General features: G+C 39.6%; 1 protein-coding gene across 1 annotated transcript in view; it reads left to right on the forward strand.

Annotated features, from left to right (window-relative positions):
* The window catches only part of ABCA12 (ATP binding cassette subfamily A member 12), a 203,365-nt gene that overhangs the window by 150,049 nt on the left and 38,970 nt on the right, over positions 1–14,346 (forward strand). Inside the window, exons 27-36 of the mRNA XM_040228568.1 lie at positions 364–510; positions 1,431–1,617; positions 3,549–3,767; positions 4,980–5,176; positions 5,961–6,121; positions 7,480–7,716; positions 8,115–8,262; positions 11,930–12,182; positions 12,772–12,858; positions 13,682–13,775. Of these exons, the coding sequence (XP_040084502.1) occupies positions 364–510; positions 1,431–1,617; positions 3,549–3,767; positions 4,980–5,176; positions 5,961–6,121; positions 7,480–7,716; positions 8,115–8,262; positions 11,930–12,182; positions 12,772–12,858; positions 13,682–13,775 (1,730 nt within the window). The remainder of the gene's footprint in view (positions 1–363; positions 511–1,430; positions 1,618–3,548; positions 3,768–4,979; positions 5,177–5,960; positions 6,122–7,479; positions 7,717–8,114; positions 8,263–11,929; positions 12,183–12,771; positions 12,859–13,681; positions 13,776–14,346) is intronic.

The following is a 14,346-nucleotide window of genomic DNA, read 5'->3' on the forward strand; positions in this document are numbered from 1 at the left end:
GAAACCAAGGATTATTTGCAAAGTACATGAGATAACTTTTTGGAGTTATTGGAATCTGGGGATTGTTGTTCTGGTTGCAAAACTTTATTTACTAGAAATCATCACACTCTACATTTACAATGATTAAATTTTATAGTATATAACTGTACCCAGTGAAGCTCTTTATAAAGGAAAGAATTAAAAACTGGGTTTCTTTTTTACTTTACTTTGGAAACTGAGACAACTTTAGTTTTATATAGTATCAAAAAAATGAAAATATTCCCTAAATACTGCATAGTAAATACTGTTATTTAACTTCTGATGCTTAATGTTAACAATCGATTTAAAACTACTTTTTTTTTTCCTAATACATTTTTGTTACAGGTAAATATGGTATGGCAGCTCCTTGGTATTTTCCATTCCTTCTTTCCTATTGGAAAGAACGACTGGGATGTGCAGAAGTGAATCATGAGAAAAGCAATGGGCTTATGTTTACTAATATCATGATGCAGAACACCAACCCATCTGCCAGTAAGACAAGTAGGTCAACAACATGCATTATTATGAAAGAAGTGATGTAAAATTTACATGACTGGTGATTTTAATTATGTTTTTCTAAATGGCAAAATTATCATCCTTTTAGTCATGGATGAATATATCTACACATACGTGTTTGGACTCATAGGGAGATTAAATCGTGGCTTTTTCTGGGCTCATTAACTCAGTTGGTTAGCATATGGTGCTAATTAGGCCAAGATTGCAGATCCCTTTGTGGTCCAGTTAGATTCACACAGAGAAAAATTTTGTTCCTTGGCCACAGTCTGCACCCCTCACTCTAGCCATCTGTCACTAGTCATAAGGAGTAACCAAGTAACAAGTATGGATAATTTAGCATAACCCATCGCCAACCAAGAACAAACAATTTAAGGCTTGTGACTTACAGACATTGGGTGAGCAGTGTCAGTTTATAAAGTAAGGATGACCCATATAACTAGTTCCTTTGTAATACATGAAGGAAATGTAGAGAGTAATTAATGAACTGATTCTATAACTACAGATCTGAGTAAGCATTGTCCACCAAGTATAGACATTTATTCTATACGTAGGTATCACCCTGTTCAATTGGAAGACCAAGCCTTAAACTTGTATTTTGAGTATTTGAGATCTTTGATTTGAATAAAGGAGAATTCAGTATTATGATTCTATATTCTGAGACTACATTTTCTGACAGAGACAGGTAATATAAACCTTAGAGTGTGGTTCCAACACTCTCATTCATTTTTAAAACAAGTGAGAAGGTGGAAGACTATAATAGACCATTTATATCTGGAATTATTTTTTACTTTGAGGCTTGTATCTATAGTCTTCAGTTTTTAATTAAGGAAAAGTCTAAATCTGGCTGCATTTTCTTTCCTTGTGAGCTTACAACTCTTCTCTTGATTTCTCCCCAGGTCCTGAATACAAATTTTCCTCCAACATTGAGCCTGAACCTAAAGATCTCACAGTTGGGGTTGCTCTGCATGGGGTCACAAAGATCTATGGCTCAAAAATTGCTGTTGATAACCTCAATCTGAACTTCTATGAAGGTCATATTACTTCCTTGCTGGGGCCCAATGGAGCCGGGAAGACTACCACCATGTATGTCACTTCTCAATACTCAGGTGTCATGGAAACATATTACTTAATATTTCCTCAATTCTTTCATAAAAATAGAGTTGTTACAGCTCCCAGATAGGTTAAGATACCTCAACTTGCTTACTGTAGAAGCAAGGTCCAACCTGTGAGCTCAAAGTCTGGATCAGTGGATCAGACCCACCAGATAGGTTCATTTTGGTCTACCTAATATTGGCCCACTAGTACTTCTTAAAATATTTTATTTCTGTGCCAGTTTCCAAATAAAAATAGGAGAGTTTTCAAATAAAAATAAACATTCCTGTCATCTCTTAAATGTTAGAAAGTTTTGGCAACATTGGCCCTACAGGCTTAGATAGAGACAATTGTTTTGGACTCAGTAGTGACTGTTCTTAAAGAGGGTATCTGCCTCCTGGTTCATCCCAGCTCCCCACCAACTTTACTGCCTCATACAGTCAGTCTGTTTCACTTATTTGCATTTTTATTCTGGCCTGTATACCAGTTTGGATTCGCAAATCTTGATATAAACACACTCAGCCCCACCTGCTCTATTAAATGGATCCTTTGCCTTGATTCATGAAAGAAAGAAAAAAGAAAAGAATCACTAGCTATCAGATAGAGATCAAAAAGTTCACCAATAGTACATGGGCTGTTCTTCCTCTCTCTTCACTTAACTAGCATTTTTCTGTGTCCTAATGGAGAAAAGATTTGAATGGTTTTAAAAGTGACATTGTTTTGAAATTGTTTCTGTGACTCACCTCCAGTGCTCCACTAGGCTTTGCTTGGAGTGAGCTCGAAGATGCTGCTGGTGTTCTAGCCTTATTTGGGAAAAAGTATCCATCGTCAGATATGCTGTTTACTGTCACCATGAGTCAGCTCAGTGACTGCCAAAACATATTTTTCAGTAATTAAAAGGGGACAAAAGAGAGTTATGAAAAGAGCAAACATGCAGCTGCTCTCATTTATCTGACCTGTTTCAATGCAGAGTTGGCTTTCCAGTGAGAATGTACTGTGCTTGTGCTAAGTCTCTTCAGTGGTGTCCAACTTTGTGACCTATGGATTGTAGCCCACCAAGCTCTTCTATCCATGAGGATTCTCCAGGCAAAGAATGCTGGAGTGGGTTGCCATGCTGAGAATACAGTGCTTAAAAATTAAGATTTCTAATAAGCAATAAGAGGACAATAAAGAAGAGGGATGGAGAAAGATTTTGATGAGGCTATCATTTTAGCTGAGAAAGCCCCCATTGTAGTTTTCTTAGTATAAGGAATATATAAAGAAATATGTTATTTGATTTTAATGCATTTTTATGGGAAGAATCACACATTGTATTGATTCCCTATTTAATCCACAATAGTCCTTTAAGATCTATTATGTGTAAGACACTAGTTAGATGGTAAGAATGGTACAAAAAAAAAATATGTCCTTTCCTTGACTTCATGGGGCTTACATTTTAGTGGAGAAGATGGATATTAAATAACTGCCCAGTTTACTGACCATCTGAAATACGATGAGGAGTTCTGTAGGTGAGAATATTCTAGTCACAGGGTAGAGTGGGGGACTGAAGATGACCAAAGTTCATGTGGGAAATAGAAATTTGAGTCTTAATGGCCTATGGGAACTACCTGATGCCAGGGATGTGTGGGAGTTTGCTGAAGAAGGGAGTGCTTTTGCAATTAAAAAGCCCAGCTCTTTCTGTCATTCTTGCCACCACCACCCATCATCATTACATGTAGTGCTTCTGTAACACTAAAGTATTAGAAGCTTAAAAGCAATTTTAATTTTTACTCCCAACCAATTAATCTGATTTTACTTCATAGCTTGACCTGCCCTGGGAAGATACACTGTAACATTTTTTGCTAACAACTGAGATATATTTAGTCCAAAAACCTAGTTCAAAGTTTTGGTTCACACCTAACTTATGGTTTCTTCATTTCCAGCTCCATGTTGACTGGACTGTTTGGGGCCTCAGCAGGTACCATCTTTGTTTATGGAAAAGATATCAGAACAGATCTGCACATTGTGCGGAAGAACATGGGCGTCTGCATGCAGCATGATGTCTTGTTCAGTTACCTCACCACCAAGGAGCACCTTCTCCTCTACGGCTCCATCAAAGTTCCTCACTGGACCAAAAAGCAGCTGCATGAAGAAGTGAAAAGGTCAGATATGGCAGGAATGAGAACATGTGCTGGTTAACTTCTCTCAAAAAGAAGTCAAGTTACAATAATAATACCAGTAGGAAACAATTTCTCAGGAAACAATTGTTTTCAGTTTTTCTACTTTCCTGCTATTGTATACATTTTAAGGGCCTATGGGTTTGTATAAGGGCCTATGAGAATTGTATACATTCTCCTCAGCAGCCAGTTATTACACTGGAAAGAGCTGCCTTCATTTCTGGTTCCTGTATTGCCCCCATTCCTCTGTTTACAATCTCCATGGCCACCATACAAGTCTTAACTGGACCCCTGGCTTCTACTTTCCCTTGTACAGTCTATTCTTCAAAGAACAGTCAGGGTGACCTTTTTAAACTACAGAGTTGACCATGTCATTCCTCTGTCAAAGCCCTCTAATGGTTTCTCACCACATTCAGTGTGAAACTCAGGAATGTCCTTATCGAGGCCTGTGAGACTCTTCCTGACCTGCCCTCAATCTTGCTTTTGATTTTATGTCCTTCTGCTTCTTCCCCATTCACTCTGCTCCAGGCATGCTCGCCCAGGTGCACACTCAGTTACGCTGGGCCTGCTCCCGCCTCCGGGCTCCCCATGTTCCCACAACTTAGAGCAGCCTTCCCCAGACAGCCCTTAGACTTACTCTGCCTCTTTCTGGTCTCTGCTCAAACATCATCTCTGAGGGAACCACCATGTGTAAAACAGATGCCTAAAATAACACACCCCAGGCACTCATCTCATGTACCCGGTGTTATTTGTTTTTTTATTACACTTATCATAAAATAGAAAATTATAATCTTCTTGGGAATATGTTTATCAACTGAATTGCCCCTGCATTACTCCTGATACACAATCATACTATATCATCATCTCCTTGTGGGTTAGGAATATTATCTGCTCGATGCTGTTCCACAGCACCTAAAACAGTCTGGCAGAAAACAGGCAGGGACTCTATAAATAAAGACTTGTCAAATGAATGAATAAAATAATGAACCATATAGTCCTTATGGTGTTTTCTTAGTGTTAATTTTATACCTCCAACTAGATGATAAACAACAGAAAACTATGTCATGAATTCTCAATAGTTTACCTTGCTGAGTACTTAATAGTTGTTCAATGAATACCTCTTATTTAGGGTGCTTTTTTTCCCAAAATTCAAATATTCTGTCTGTAAAACATAACCACTGTCCATCATTTCTGAAGGACTTTAAAAGATACTGGGCTCTATAGCCATCGTCATAAGAGAGTTGGAACACTGTCAGGAGGAATGAAGAGGAAGTTATCCATATCCATAGCTCTCATTGGAGGATCAAGGGTGGTAATTCTGGATGAACCATCCACTGGCGTTGACCCATGTTCTCGGCGAAGCATATGGGATGTTATATCCAAGAACAAAACTGGTATGAGTACCTTCTTATAACTTCTCCAGCCAGCAGTTATAGTTTTGCCCTCTGGGATGCAAGCACACAAGTTGAAGTCTTCTCTTTATAATCTCCATTAAACATCTAAGGTGTGCTCTTCCTTTTACCAGGTCTTGTCTTCTAGCTAAATTTCTGGATCAATTAGTGTGTGATTATGTAGAGCCCACTGTGAATTGAGCACTTAACTGACCTTTGTCAGAGAACGCAAATCCAACAGAAGTTCCAAATTCTGCCTAGAGGAGCTTAGAATCTAATTAGAGATACCAAACGTACACAAATGAAAATAAACTGAAAACAGACTAAATAAGTGCTAGCAGGATGTGAAGGCAAAGGAGCAATCAGAGTGGAGTGGATTAATCAGAGAGAAATTTTCAAAAAGTCTTTAAAATTACTGCTTTTTCATAGTGAAGAAAAAGAGGGAGGGGGAGAGAGAGACAGAGAGAGATAATGGAAGTGAAGCCAAGGGAACAGAATAAGGGATTAACAGAAGTTGCCCCCACTACAGAGTATGGACATTGAGCCTTACAGCATACTTGCTGTCAACTTATAAGAACACCCCACCCCCACCCCCGCCGCCTCAGGTATTTAGGAACACCTCTTCTGAATTTCTCTTTGATCATTTTGGAAGCCCCTCTGATCAGTGTTTCTGTTAGCTCATAAAATGTGACTCTCCATAAATCACAGGATTTACTTGTTTTAACTCAGTATATCTTGGCAACTGTAGCTTCATTTTTCATTTTCACTTGTTCTCTGTGTTTTCAAGCCAGAACAATCATTCTGTCGACGCACCACTTGGATGAGGCTGAAGTGCTGAGTGACCGCATTGCCTTCCTGGAGCAAGGAGGGCTGCGCTGCTGCGGGTCACCGTTTTATCTCAAGGAAGCATTTGGAGATGGGTATCACCTCACACTCACTAAGAAAAAGGTTTGTAGGAGAGAAGGTATACCTCATTGTAGGGTCATATTCAGTTTGGTATGAAACAGAATCTGTCCAACTTCATACATTGCTGAAATTCACTATTAACATGTTAGATTCATGCTTCTGAAACTTGAGCAAATGTCAGAACCGCTGAAGGTCTTGGTTAAATCCAGACTTCTGGTTCCACCTTCGAGTGTCTCTGATTCAGTAGATCTGGGAAGGGGTTCCAGAATTTACTACACTTCTACCGATGTCCACATATGACACTGGGGCTGCTGTTCTGGGATTGCACATTGAGAACTAACGTACTAGAAAAAAGAAAGTCTATACTTAAGGCTAGTGATGAAGGATCAGCCTGTTAGTTTCCCTACTTTTCAGCCTGTAAGGCTAAAAATTAGATTTTCCACTCTATAAAAAGCAAATGAAGGAATATACAGTCACATATTCACTTTCTGATCAGTGTTCCTCGACTGGTAATGTGGAGACTAATTCAGACAGACCAGTGATGCTTTCACATCTTCAAAGAACAAAACTGTTTAGTTACTAAGGCTCCCTTACTATCTCAAATAGTGCTATGTATCTATGTTGTGCAAAATGTATATGCTATGACTACTCTCATTTATTTTACATCCTATCATCCTAATGTGACTTCCAAAATATAAAAAGTAGTTCATTGTCACATTCCTTAATTCAGTTAAAATTTTATGTATTAGTTATATATGATATCTTAATATGTGCCCAAGACATTGTCTTAGGCACTGGGGATACATCAGTGAACTGATGATGCTAAGATCTCTGCCCTTATGGAGTTTATGTTCTGATGGGAGTGTGGGGAATTTGGGTGGTAAAATTGATAAGTATATAATTTAGAATATTAGCAAGTGATAACTGCTATGGGTAGAATAAAGCAGAGGAAAGGGCATAGGGAATGCTAGGAAGTGCCATTTTAAGTAGATGGGGTCTCTGAGAAGGTGACAGATGAGCCAGGAGTTAAGGCCAGGTAGAGAGCGAGACCTGTCGCTATCTGGGGCAAAGGAACAATGGCAAAGACCCTAAGGAGGGAGCGTGCCTGAGCCTGAAGCATTGAATAACCGAAAGCTTGTTGTTGCTGGGGTGAGAGAGGGAGGGAGGAAGTGAGCAAGGAGGTTGGAGAAGGGACAGGGTGAGGTGGGAGACGAAGCCAGGAGGATAGTGACTGACAGACAACCGTAGGGACCCCCAGTGGGACAGGGAGCACGAGAGAAGTGATATACTCCCTGGCACAGTCTGTACTGGCCTAAAAGAACTCGCCACCCTCTGACCGGGGCCCTTGGGCCCTACAGTGTGAAGACAAGGGAGTGTTTAACTTCTTTTCTCATCTCTAGAGTCCAAATCTAAATGCAAGTACAGTGTGTGACACCACAGCTGTGACGGCAATGATCCAGTCACATCTCCCTGACGCCTACCTCAAGGAGGACATCGGGGGAGAACTTGTCTACGTGCTTCCTCCATTTAGCACCAAAGTCTCGGGGGCCTATCTTTCACTCCTGAGAGCCCTGGACAGTGGCCTGGGTGGCCTCAACATTGGGTGCTATGGCATTTCAGATACTACTGTGGAAGAGGTACAGCTGGACATTTTCTTTTTGCTTGAGGCTGATTAACTTGCTGTTCCCCTAGAATAAATATGAACAGTTCTTTTTAAAAAGAAAAAAAATCTTAATGAATGTTTTAAGAAGTAAAGGGAGACAAAAATAAAGATGCTTTTGATTATATAAAAATTATAAACAAACATTTTACCAAATCAGAAAATCTTAAAATTATCTCAGTACCATTCTTATGGAAGACTGACTTCTGAGAACAAGCATATTGCTTCAATTAGAGAAAACATATCTTTTACTACAAATATGTTCCTTTAAAGTCTCAATAAATATGACAAAAATTTAAAATAAAAATTGAGCTTAAAAGCTAGAAAACACATGCATGTTTTATGCTAATGAAATGTTCCTGCTTCTCTTTCTAGGTCTTTCTGAACTTGACTAAAGAGTCACAAAAAAATAATATGAGTCTTGAACACTTAACACCAAAGAAAATCGGAAGTTCAAGTACCAATGGCATCTCAACCCCTGACGATTTATCTGTGAGCAGCAGCAATTTCACAGACAGAGATGGTAAAATAAATCTAATGTACACATTTTGCTTAATTCCAATGACCAGCATAAATGAGAAAATCACAGGACAGATTTTTTAATTCAACTTTATACTTTCTAAATTTAAAAAGACTAAAGAAATATAACCTTTGTTTTTATATACAAAATATTTATCAAACCAAATTGAATGCCCTATTACAAAAATATTTTGAAGAACATGAACTTCCTTGTTAGGGTAGTGATGTGTATCCTGTCTGGCTATGAGAAGTCATTTTCAGGATATGACTTATTCCAACTTGTGTTCAACAAGTTCAATACTACTTATAATTGATGGTGTCCAACAGGGCTTCCCAGGTGGCAATAGTGGTAAAGAACCCACCTGCCGATGCAGGAGACATATGAGATGGAGTTTTGATCCCTGTGTCAGGAAGATCTGGAGGAGGGCATGGCAACCCACTCCAGTATTCTTGCCTGGAGAATCCCATGGACAGAGGAGCCTGGCAAGCTACAGTCCATGGGTTGCAAAGAGTCGAACATGACTGAAGCATCTGAGCATGCACTGAATTCATGAAGTCGGACTTAACAGTGAAGAATCTATAATAATAGGTTCCCTCCCACCTCCAATTCTTCACACAAGATATGTTTGGAAAACGCTGTTACTTGTCATAGCTTTGAGGAATTGAGCTCTTTTAAAAATAGCTTTTATCCTGTCTTATACTCTTTCTGACAGTTAGTTTACGCCTTTGGAAATACTATTTACTTAAGGAAGCATATAGTAAAACCATGTATAAATTATGGAGTAATCATTTCAATAGTTTGCTTAAATTGGGAAAAATCTCTAGGAATAAAACTTATGATTAAACATTTCTTGACTCTAAAATTCAGAAAATATAATCTCTGGTGTTTGCATAACTCTGAAACTTGGTAGTCTCATTTGTCCTCTGCTAGATTCCTCAGATGTCACCTTTTGGAAATATAATTGTTGAGACTATGGAATTGAGGACTTAGAACAGGGTCATCTGCTTCAGGAAGCAAATGTTATGCATTTGCCTCTGCATCTGTCTTATAATTTGAAACTATTCTTCAGTCAGAACGTTCCCCTCCTTGACATTATCATTTAGAAAGCACGTATTTGCTCCATTTGATACACCTGTAAGTCATCGACATGTACTTTCTCAAGAAACAGAAAAGCATACTAATTAACTTACAATATTTAGCTCCTTCTGCAATTCCCCTTTGCAGAGATATGAGTTCTCATTTAAACTTATTCACTCTATTTAATTAGAATTCATTTTAAATTAAGCAGCTTTGTATTTTTTCTTATCAGCTAAATGAAGATCATGATTTCTATGCCGCATAATTTGTGATGGAGGATTAAAAATATCTGCAGAGTTGACAAATACTGTCATTTTATCACATGTAAAGGAATGCTTGGTGGCAGACTTTCAGGAGAAATGTCATATTTGAAACTATTTTTAGAGGGGACTGCTGAAATTACTTGTTGTATGAGCACTACTGAGACATGCATTCTCAGTCACTAAGTTGTGTCCCGACTCTTGCAACCCCATGGACTATAGCCCGCCAGACTCCTCTATCCGTGGGATTCTTTAGTCAAGAATACTGGAGTAGATTGCCATTTCCTTCTCCAGGGGATATTCCCAACCCAGGGATCGAACCTGTGTCTCTCCCAACCCCTGCATTGGCAGGTACATTGTTTACCACTGAACCACCTGAGAAGCCCGAGCCACAGTTTATGACCTCCACCACTGTGCGGCTGTCACTCTCAGAAGGCATGGGAGTGGGGTAGGCTTGCTGGGGAGGAGGGTAGGCATTTTTCCCAATGAGCTCTTTTCTGTGACTGAAGTGGTAAAAATGGAGTTTTAAAATGCTATATAGTCAGTCCAGATTTCTAAAAAGAATGCAACAAATAAGTACTTGAACTAGAATTGTACTTTGGAGGAGAGCATTTTGCTTTTCCTACGTTTAAGGTGACTTCATTGGGCCCTATGCTGCTGCTGCTGCTGCTGCTAAGTCGCTTCAGTCGTGTCCGACTCTGTGCAACCCCATAGACGGAAACCCACCAGGCTCCCCCGTCCCTGGGATTCTCCAGGCAAGAACACTGGAGTGGGTTGCTATTTCCTTCTCCAATGCATGAAAGTGAAAAGTGAAAGGGAAGTCACTCAGTAGTGTCCGACTCTTAGTGATCCCATGGACTGCAGCCCACCAGGCTCCTCTGTCCATGGGATTTTCCAGGCAAGAGTACTGGAGTGGGGTGCCATCACCTTCTCTGATTGGGCTCCATACTGAGAGCCAATTAGACTTACCATCACCAAGTTACCAACAACAGGGATGACTTATACTGCTGCTACTGCTGCTGCTGCAGCTAAGTTGCTTCAGTCATGTCCGACTCTGTGCGACCCCATAGATGGCAGCCCACCAGGTGTTTTGCTCACTTGTTTATTTTATTTGAATTCAATCTCTTGATAGAAGCTACCTCTTGAATATTAGTAGTCAGTAATACATATTGATTCTGCACTGAGACTTTAGGAGATTGGGGACAATATTCACTTATATAATTCTAGCTGTCTCACTTTGACATTAAGATTACTATGTATATGACAAAGAATAGTTTGTGTATAATAATTTATAATTTTCAAAGAACTTTTACATATGCTTCTTAAGATGGAGAGACTCAGGCCCATAGCTGATCAATGAAGAAAGTGAAAGTGTTAGTCACTCAGTCGTGTCCGACTCTTTGCGACCCCATGATCGCAGCATGCCAGGCCTCCCTGTCCATCACCAATTCCTGGAGTTCACTCAAACTCATGCATTGAATCGGTGATGCCATCCAGCCATCTCATCCTCTGTCGTCCCCTTCTCCTCCTGCCCCCAATCCCTCCCATCATCAGACTCTTTTCCAATGAGTCAACACTTCACATGAGGTGGCCAAAGTATTGGAGTTTCAGCTTCAGCATCAGTCCTTCCAATGAATACCCAGGACTGGTCTCCTTTAGGATGGACTGGTTGGATCTCCTTGCAGTCCTAGGGACTCGCAAGAGTCTTCTCCAGCACCACAGTTTAAAAGCATCAATTCTTCGGTGCTCAGCTTTCTTCACAGTCCAACTCTCAAATCCATACAAGAACACCAGAAAAGCCATAGCCTTGACTAGAAGGACCTTTGTTGGGAAAGTAATGTCTCTGTTTTTGAATATGCTATCCAGGTTGGTCATAACTTTCCTTCCAAGGAGTAAGCGTCTTTTAATTTCATGGCTGCAATCACCACCTTCAGTGATTTTGGAGCCCCCCAAAATAAAGTCTGACACTGTTTCCACTGTTTCCCCTTCTATTTGCCATGAAGTGATGGGACCAGATGCCATGGTCTTAGTTTTCTGAATGTTGAGCTTTAAGCCAACCTTTTCACTCTTCTCTTTCACCTTCATCAAGAGGCTCTTTAGTTCCTCTTCACTTTCTGCCATAAGGGTGGTGTCATCTGCATATCTGAGGTTATTGATATTTCTCCTGGCAACCTTGATTCCAGCCTGTGCTTCCTCCAGCCCAGCGTTTCTCATGATGTACTCTGCATATAAGTTAAATAAGCAGGGTCCATCATCTTTGAAGTTACTTTATTTCTTGATTTATCAAGATTTCCCATAACCATGTTAAATCTTTCTCTCTTTTTTAAAATCAGACAAAATCCTGACCAGAGGAGAGAGATCAGTTGGTTTTGAACTGTTATTGAAGAAGATTATGGCTATTCTCATTAAGAGGTTCCATCACACCCGCCGGAACTGGAAGGGCTTCATAGCACAGGTTATTCTCCCCATTGTCTTTGTAACAACCGCTATGGGCCTTGGCACGCTGAGGAGTTCCAGCAACAGTTATCCAGAGCTCCAAATCACCCCATCTCTTTATGGTACCTCGGAACAGACGACGTTCTATGCGTAAGTGTCTTTCCTTTAACAACATTTTCCCAATGCCTCCAGAGGTGCACTGTGGCTGAATGAATGTCATAAAATGCTGAAGAACAAAGAACTCAGAGCCACAATACCTGATCCTCCTGCCAAAGGAATACACAGTTTGATTTATCACAACATGGCACTTCCCTCACCAGCAAACAACTGTAAGAGTTTTTGTATTTGTCTAAAAATAAAGTTAAGGTAGATTTTAATTTTTAATGAATATTCAATCAGGAAAACCAGATTAGGTATGGCTTCTCAATCTGTTGTAATACATGGCAAATAACTTTTTATTAAATACAGAATAGCAGTATCAGAATTGTGTATAATATAATGTCATGTATGCAGTAGGTGATCACTAAATGCGTGTGACAGGAAAATAATAAGACAGCCAAATAGAGACATGTGCTTATTTTTTTGTGTGACCTTCTTTCTGAGTCTACATCTCTCTTAGATTTTTAAGAAAATAGTCCTGTACGCAGCATATGTAATTTCTTCAAATTATTCATGAGCATGAGTTTAATATGGAACTCTAGTGAAGGAAACATGAATTTGCTTCTGTCCTTTAATATAGAAATTATCACCCAAGCACAAAAGACGTGGTCTCAGCAATGTGGAGCTTCCCTGGCATTGACAACCTGTGTTTGAATATCAGTGATCCGTAAGTAGTTCTTTTTTTTTCTTTCCAGCAGTCCAGTGTGTGTGCACGTGCATGCATGTGTGTGCATGTATGTGGCAGAGTGTGGATGAGTGAGTGTGTGTTGTTTGACTGAGGAGGTCAGCACTAGGACAGAAGTCTATCTTTTAAGACTTTATTTATCTCCTTTAGTTCATTCCGTGGTGATGTTATACCGAAATAGTAAGAGGTACTTTATAACTTGTAAAGTTTGTTTGTGTACATATTTTCATTAAACAATCACAACCACCCTGTGAGTTGTTAATCTCATTTTTAAGATGAAGAAACAGGCTCACGTGAACTAGGATACTTGTCAAAAGAAATCTAGAGAGTAGGTTGTGTAGCTAAAGCCAAGACCCATGTCTTCTGACTCCAGTCCCCAGACTTTTGCACTATATAGTGTTCCTTATTCAAAATGATGTAGTAACTGAACAGCAACAAAAATTCAAACTTCCAAGATAGTACATGACACATGCAAACTTGACGTTAGTGCATTATTTTTCTAAAAATCCCTTCCCTTCAGAGGAGAGGATGAAAAGAGCAAAGAAAATAAAGGGATCAAGAAGTTCCATCCTGCCACACTGAGGCAATGAGCTTTGGTCTCAGCACTGCTTAATCATTAAGTGCTGTCCCTCATTCTCCCGTAAGATGTCAGATCACTTAGAAATGGTAGTGCAATGTATTTTCAAGTTGGGAAAAATCAGTAAATTGAACTGAGAACTATACCTGAGTTCAATACCAAATACCCGCTTATACATAAACATACGAATGTACACACACCTCACTTTAATATCATTCTTACTTGCAGGAGGTGTTTAAACAGAGACAGTCTGGGAAAATGGAACAGCAGTGGAGAACCTATCACTAATTTTGGCGTTTGCTCCTGCTCAGAAAACACCCAGGTAAGATGGAATTTGCTTTCAGTGAAGTAAAAAAAAGGAACAAATATCAAAGCTTGAAAGATCTTTCTAGGTTCCCAAAGAGTGGATATAGTATCATTTTATAGAAGCTAGTAGCTCAGCGATGTGGATCTGTACAGCTCAGAAACACTGAACTTCAGGTCACTGTTTTAAATCCATCTTAGGACAAACTTCCTGGGGTAGGTAATTCTATGACAGTCTTTGTGGAAACTGACTAAAAGTGAGTTTTGGGGCTCAGTTCAGTTGTAACCAGAAAGCTCTGTGTTTCACACAACAAAATGCCTCCATAACGTAATATTTGAAAGCACAGTGAGATTTCTATCATAGTGGTCAGCTGGGAAGTTAGTAGTGTTTAAGTCCAGAACAGAGCTCTGTATGCCTCCAAGCAACACCTCCAGGATGTGAGAATAATTCATGTCCTGAAAGAAACATTAAAGATTTTCCAACCAACACCCTGTCTGTATTCTATAGAAACACACTTTTGTTTTCTGTGCTTAGTTGCTCAGTCGTGTCCGACTCTTTGCAACTCCATCAACTGCAACCCGCCAGCCTC

This window comes from Oryx dammah, unplaced genomic scaffold (assembly GCF_014754425.2).
Source record: "Oryx dammah isolate SB20612 unplaced genomic scaffold, SCBI_Odam_1.1 HiC_scaffold_27, whole genome shotgun sequence".
Taxonomy (NCBI): domain Eukaryota; kingdom Metazoa; phylum Chordata; class Mammalia; order Artiodactyla; family Bovidae; genus Oryx; species Oryx dammah.